This window comes from Triplophysa dalaica, chromosome 19, assembly GCF_015846415.1.
Source record: "Triplophysa dalaica isolate WHDGS20190420 chromosome 19, ASM1584641v1, whole genome shotgun sequence".
NCBI lineage: Eukaryota > Metazoa > Chordata > Actinopteri > Cypriniformes > Nemacheilidae > Triplophysa > Triplophysa dalaica.
This window is the reverse complement of record NC_079560.1, coordinates 19120319-19128021: the sequence shown is the minus strand read 5'-3', so window position 1 is coordinate 19128021 and position 7703 is coordinate 19120319. Positions and strand designations below refer to the sequence as shown.

General features: G+C 36.9%; 1 protein-coding gene across 1 annotated transcript; it reads left to right on the top strand.

Annotated features, from left to right (window-relative positions):
* The first annotated feature begins 1718 nt into the window (after nt 1–1718).
* Nucleotides 1719–7516, top strand: faxdc2 (fatty acid hydroxylase domain containing 2). Its single transcript, XM_056732092.1, has 8 exons — nt 1719–1845; nt 2904–3001; nt 3196–3299; nt 3918–4039; nt 4806–5011; nt 5665–5770; nt 5887–6053; nt 6570–7516. Exons 1-8 carry the CDS (start codon nt 1837–1839, stop codon nt 6727–6729), a joined length of 972 nt encoding a protein of 323 aa, XP_056588070.1. The 5' UTR covers nt 1719–1836; the 3' UTR covers nt 6730–7516.
* Nucleotides 7517–7703: the final 187 nt, after the last annotated feature.

The window sequence follows — 7703 nt, the reverse complement described above, 5'->3', positions numbered from 1 at the left end:
AAGAAAAGAGAATTTTACATAATTAATTTATGCTAAATTAAAGCTAAATTTCACATTCATAAACAAAGGTTGACTGGCCTCGAAACCTCTATTTTCTGTGTTCAAAGTTGACCTACATGAATATGTGGAAACCATTCCGAAGTTCTACTAATTTGAAAGCTATGAAAACTGTATTCATCATTTGCGTCTTCTTAAGATCAAATTTTACCCTGGCAAGTCTGTATGTTTTTATTTATTTATTTTTATTGTATTATTTATTTTTATTGTGGTTAATTATTATATACTTAAAATGAATAAGCTAAAAAGGGTGAAAAGGTATCCACTAACCCTAATGGCTTTTCCAGCTTGTGAAAAGCATTGGAGAATAACACATTTTTCAGAATCCAAACAGCACTTCTGTCCGTCATAAATCTAATCCATACCAAAAATAATAAAATCAACTAGATGCCCCAATGTCATTACAATGGCGAGGAATGGCGAGCCAATCTCAATCAATAAAGACTGACGATTCTCTGGTGCGGGGTTCGAGGCGACCTCGAAAAAGGTAATTTTAGCGCAATTTTAGTTTAGCACACCGAAATAATGAAGAAGTTCGTGTCATGTTTCATTATTGATTGGAAATATGTTGTTTGATTGTGATTTTAGCCAGCGTTTTTATAAAGATATGCGTTCCCTTATTTAAATTTAATAGGACTGTGGACTTGCAATGATGTAAATAGCTGCCCGGAGGCGTTGCAAACATAGCCGCCGAGTGGCATGACTTACAGAAACGGACTTTGTCCATACAAATCCAGTGGAGTCACTTTTTTTTAAATGTTATCTTATTTGATAAATAGGTCTTAAACCTAATTAAAAAATAATAATAATTGGGTGATGTCATTGTAATTCATATATGAACTACATGTATTTTCTCTATTTTTTTCTACTCGTTTACAACCTCTTATTTTACTGTGAACACTAAACCCTAATGCTTAATGAGTTTGGAGAACACCTGAAAAGAGATCATGGACAATTCCCTTATACAGAATTGCTCAAGACCCCTCAGATTCCCAGTTCCATGTTGGTGCTTCTCCTCTTCAGTTCTCTCATTTTCGATAGGGTTCTGGCCTGGAAACCGAATACCATTGATTAGTATTTTCTTCATAAAACTATAGTTCTATGTCCATATTTGCATTTTAAATGTACAGATGTACAAAAGAAACAGAAATGCACGGGTAAGAAAAGGTAGATAAAAATATGACGAAAAGAAACCCCCCAGAAAAGTCTTGACAAACAATTCACTTCCAACAGTGTATGTCCTGTTTTTAAAACTGTAAAATCCTCCAGTCAACATATTATTCAACTGACCCTTTGTTTACGTTTACTGCAGTAGGCCTATACAGTATATAATACTGCCAGTCAGATATGAAATGTGTGTGATAGGAGAATTGAGTATTAGGTAATGACAGTTATCAAGTCATTTTGATCAGTCATTTACAGATCACGTTGTTTGCTGCCATACAATTGGTTACTTGAGTTCTGTAAGAGCTTTTTTTTCTGGAAATGTGAACAGTATACCTCTTTACTTATGTTGTAGGATTATATTTCATTCTACTATTGGAGACAGTCAAAATGTCAAAAAAAGTCAAACCTGTATGATTGTTTCAGTTCACAATGATACAACTTACAAAACATTATTGAACAACTCGCAAATAGCCAAAGCACAATTTTGTCAGCTGATCAGTGACTGACCAATCACAGATCAGTTAATGGCGCAGATAACACTGTGCTGTAAACAGAATAAATGCCGAGCTGCTGCAGATCCTTATAGATATAAAAAACAAGCTGTCAGACAGTATGGCCAAGGTGAGTTATCAGCTTTATTTAATGCTTTTCTTGTCTCCGTCGGCTCTTAGGCGTAATAAGGATTAGAATCACTGGGTATAAAACAGCAAAGGTTTAGTGTGATGCTTTTATATTACAACATCTGTCAGACGTGCGCTATAGAAATGTGACTGTATTGCATTACATAATCTCTAGAGGGTGTGCGCTGTAAATAAACTGTAGAATACATGTTAGTTTAGCCCGCAGTAACAATTTTAAAACTTAAAGAAGCGCAGTTGATCAGACCATTTCTATTTAACCAATTGTCATTTTGTCAATTCAATATCAGCTTAGAAGGCAGATATCTACTCCACGTACATGTGTCCACGTACAAGTCATACTCGTCACGCGGTGCCAATCTGAAATTAGTGCTTTCCAACAAATTTGGAGGTTTGAGAGACCTAATTAATCAGTCTTTTTGTGTTTAATTTGACAAAGAACAGGATACTAGTGCATAAGGGTCAAAGATGTTAAGATGTGCAAATCAAAATAAAGGTACAAATGCGATTTTATGTCCATAAAAAGCATAGGACATGTAAGTAAAAAATCTACTTTATGGTTTCAATCATAAAGTTTTTGGAGAATAAAATGTCAAAATTGTGTTAACGTAATGTTACATTCTCATTCAGTGTAACACAATATAATTATGTAGAAATTCAAATAACATGCTTATTCTGATTTGTACGTATGGAAATATATAAAGAGTAAGGGCGCATTTTATTGTCCTTGAAATTAGTAAAAAAAATCTTATTGACAAATGGGAAATACCTATCCTAAGTTTTTCCCTTTAGTATTGGTTTTGCTTGTGTGTGTTTGCCTTTGGACATTGTAAAGCACTTTGATTGAAAGCACTTTTAGTTACACTAAATTACATTTTATTTGTCTTCTTCTGTAGATCACTTGCTGCTATATATATATTCCACCCATTAATAGGTGCTATGATTTGGAGATAATGAGCATTATTCACTTAACCTGTAAGTCGTCATAATGTTATGCCTGATCGGTGTACGCAGTATATAATAGTTGTTCTTCTTTCTAAGGAAAATACTGGAGGACTTTGGGATTCATTGAAGAAAGCCGCTTTTGTCATTGGATCTGGACTTTTCTTCCTGGTCGCATTTAGGAACTCAGTAACATGGTAAGCAAGAGTTGCTATTTTACAGTTTAGATGTATAATACTGTGTAGTCTTCATTTCTGTGTATCGACTTTAATCACCTCAATTGTTTTGTTTGTTATACTTATGCTCTAGTTGGTCTGCATGAGTGCTGACTTTTGGCTTACTATAACTACAAATATACAACTACAGTGTTTTTTTTTATGTGTGTGTGTAGGCATTTGCAGAAGTTTTGGGGAGCATCTGGAGATTTCTGGCAGACACAGTGGACTAAACTTCACTTGGCCTTTGGAGAAAATGAGGCTGCCTTGTTTTTTAGTGGTTAGAAAAAATCTAAGCTTTTTGTTTAGCTAAATGTCACATCCCCTTTACACAGGGGTTATTTAATGCTTGCAAATGTATAGACAGAATAGCTGTATCCCAATTCATAGGTGAGGTCTAAAATGATACAGTCTAGCCTATGGAGGATTTCAACAAACGGTCCTGTCGCCTAGAGGCAAAAGCCTGTGTAATTGTTATTTTTTTATTTAAAAATACTGTCACCAGCACGCAACGATTTAGGGGATAGTTGAGGTTGTGAAGTATCCATATCTTCTGTCCTTCGCATCCTGGGGAAGTGATGCATGACACAATCACACTTGAAGAAACCTTTAAAATTGGACGCCCTTTGTCACACCTCTGCAGTGCATTTAGTCTTGGAATTGGCACACAACATCATCTCAGTTTAGCTCTGGAACAAAACTCTCAATATGAGCTGAAGTTCAAATAAACTGTATGTAGACCAATAGCTTTATTACTGTCCACAACTGTATTTTGCATAAAGATTTTGAACTAATCACAAAAGTGATTAGATTTAAAGTTGTTTGTGCTTAAAGTGGAGTTGATCGTGCTCTTAATAACCTTCAGCAAATAAACATTTTATTTACATTGGTTTTACAGGAACCATGTTGGTACCCACTCTTTCTTTTTGGTTGTTTAATGCCCTCCTGATGGTGGTTGACACAACTGGGAAACCAAACTTCATCACTCGCTATAGAATCCAGGCGGACAAAAACAATCCGGTACCATCCTTTTTTCTTCGCTTGTCAAAAAAGGCCCACCTATCCTGTTTAACAATCCCTTCCTTTTCAACTGACTGCTTCATGAGAAATGTGGTTGTTGGAGCCATTTAGACAACGCTTCGGGTGACCCGAGTTCGTGGTCCTAACCCATTCCCACTGTCCTCTCTCCTCCCGTTGCTTCCTGTCTGTCTCTCTACTGTCCTCTCAGAAATGAAGCCAAGAAGGTAAAAAATAAATCTAACAAAAGAGATATTTGGCTACAAATTGACCGTCGACTGCTGAGTTTCAGCAAACAGTGCAGTCAGCAACTTGAGTTTGATAATATTCTATATTGTTTTATTTCAAGTATTTCAAGTTCCGAGTCCACCGAAAATATTAATGTGAAATCTGTACAGAGGTTAGCACTGATATTTAGCAACAGTTTTGTCTGATCAAATAAATCAGCAATTCAGTCTGGTAGTTACGTTACATTTTCTCTTGCCTGACAAATATTTCCAAATGTGATACCTACAAGCACCTTTTCAATTAGTTTTTTTTTTGTGTATTTCTGCATATGTATAAAAATGTTTTAGAGGTCTTCAACCCTGCTCTTGGAGGCCCACTAGTCGGGTTTCCATCCAAACGTGATGCAAACCTTTTTTACAGTCACAGACAAGCATTCTGGAGCAGGTTAGACCTAAACATTGCAGTACAGTTGGCCTCCAGGAGCAGGGTTAAAGACCTAGGTGCTACTTAATCTAAATAAAACGCAAATGTTTTCCTGCAGGTGGATTCGACTCGGTTGCGTAATGCAGTGAAAAAGGTGCTTTTCAACCAGGTCTTTCTGTCAGGACCGCTGGTGGTGCTGACCTACATGGTGATGAACTGGCGTGGCAAGCCGTGTGCTCCTGAGCTGCCCACTTTTCACTGGGTCCTGTTGGAGCTGGCGTTCTGTGGCCTTATGGAGGAGATACTGTTTTACTACACTCACAGGTCAGCATGAATTTCTGCTGATCGTTTCATGTATAGGTCAGTTGATTTTTTTATACAGGTTGTTCCTGTGGGTCAAGCATTTTTAAACACTCAATTCGCAAACTTAAGGTGACTGGCAAATAATGGAAACGTAGGGCTAAACCTAAAACTTTGTTAAGGCTTTGTTAAAACATCATTACACCGGTAAGCCAATAGAGCATGTTAAAACAAACGTGTTTCTTCTTAGCAACGGCCTCCTACAGCGCCTTTGATGGACAACTTTATAGGCTGTTTTCTTTAGATTTTTTGCACCCTCAGATTCCAGAGTTTTAAATAGTTACATCTCAGCCAAATATTGTCCTATCCCAACAAACCACAAATCAATGGAAAGGTTATACATCTCATAAAAAAATGACTGGTTTTGTTGCCCAGGGTCACATATAGCCGCGGAAAAAAATAAGAGACCGTTATACATTTTCGTTTCAGAACAGCATTTCTAGATGTATTGTGACCATTTCAGTACAGTGTCTGTTGAATTTAAACAAAATCAAACCTCAGGAGTGAAAAATGTCATCTAACAGTAATGTGAAAGACTGATATAGTGGAAGGACATATCATTTTTATATAATTAACCAAAATATTTTTATATAATCCTTTAACCTCATTCCCATCAGGCTTGTTCACCACCCATCGCTCTATAAGAGCATCCATAAGATCCATCACGAGTGGACGGCTCCTGTTGGAGTCGTGGCACTCTATGCACACCCAGTGGAGCATGTGGTAAGATTAATCTGTGTCGTAGGCTTCCTCCTCCAATGACACTGAGACTTCACAATCACTTTGGAAGTTATCACTGGTTGGCCACTTTGTCCTTATTTGCCTCTATGTTCTCATAGCTGTCTAATATGCTGCCGGCTCTGATTGGTCCAGTGCTGCTGGGCTCACATCTGGCCACCACCAGCCTTTGGTTCACCATCGCTTTACTGGTAACAACAGTGTCACACTGTGGTTACCACCTGCCCCTGCTGCCTTCGCCAGAGTTCCACGACTTCCACCACCTCAAGTAAGTCCAGGAATGTGTTGAGATCCCAAAGCATCCCAGTCTTTGCTTCAACCCAACAAGTGTCAGAAGCTACGAAGGAGTTCGGCTTATCAGTTTGTGCGCACCTTCCTGAAGACACATTAGCCATATATGAAGGCTTTTATATAGTTTGTCATTTGAATCGTTGTGTAAAGTTTGACACCAAACCCCATCTGACAGTTTAGAGCTGCAGGGCAAGTCACACAATAGCTATTAAATACTGTAGAAACTGCGAAACTGTCTATACAGTAATGAGACAATAATTATTGTAATGCAAGTCAGGGTTTATGACCATGCAGTCCTGAGATAAGATTGATTTGTTACCCTATGAGCATTCAACTTTGTTCATAGGATAACCTTTATTCTAATAAGATACCAGCCCAACAGCATGTGTGATGATAGCTTCGGAATAGATGTCCTCCTAAACTATATCTCCTCTAGGCAATATATAGAAAAATTGATATATTTTTTTGCTTATGAACATCTTTATCTCTCTAGGTTCAACCAGTGCTATGGAGTGCTGGGTGTGTTGGACAGACTCCATGGGACAGATGACAAGTTTCGTAATTCAAAGGCATACGAGCGACACAGTGTATTACTGAGTCTGACCCCTTTGACCGAGAGCATACCCAGTGATACAAAGAAATCGCAAGACTGACCTTGGATATTTAATGTCTTTGTTTTTTCACCTTTGGAGCTGTGCTGATATGGTCTCCAAGGCTTTATAAATTGATCAAGATGTTTGCCAACATCAGCAAGTATAATGGATCTGAATTCACAATCAGTTACTGTACTATGGGCCCACATTCCTGCTTTTATCAATCTTTATTGCTGTATTAAGGTTCAAATTTTGTCTTTTAACATAAAGATTTTTAATATTGTCAAGATCAAGCACATTCAGTTCATTCAAATCAGCTCTGTTGATTTTGCACTGTCATTGTATGAGTTCAGGGTTCACGTTCTGTTTTATGCACTCAAATGACCTGTTGTCATGAAGAGATATCCTCACAAAGCGTTCTTTTCGCAAGATATTCTTGTAAAAGTCGTGAAGTGTGGAATGGTGTGTTTTACTGTTAATTCTCAGTGTCATAACTTTTTGGGGGGGGCCGGATGATTGATGCTATATGTTAGTAATTGAAATGTACTAACAGAAATAACATTTCCATTGTCTAATAGTTGTACACATAACTGACTAAATACTATCTAATATAAATATTATAACTTGTAAAAATGTATACGTTTGTAAAATATTAAAATTGCTACACCACAATTTTTTTTATTATTTGGCCTTGATTATCTGGACTTGTTTTCAGTAATGACTTATAATATGCATTAGTTTCTGATAATGTTTTGACCTTTTAACATGTGTTGCTGTAATAAACAATAATAAATTACCAACACTCTACATTGTGCCCCTAAGTAAAGAAAAAAAAACCTGAACTTTGCCTGTGCTCCTTCATTTTTGATTGTGCCACTAAATGTTATACTTTTAATATCAAAAATCAGTTCACAATTTAGCATCTTCAGTGTTTTGCCATAACATTGACCAACAAGCCTGGCCCGAAGTTGTCATCCAGTCTGTGTTTGGTTATAATATAACAATGAATTTTTTTTCATTTATATTACTCATTT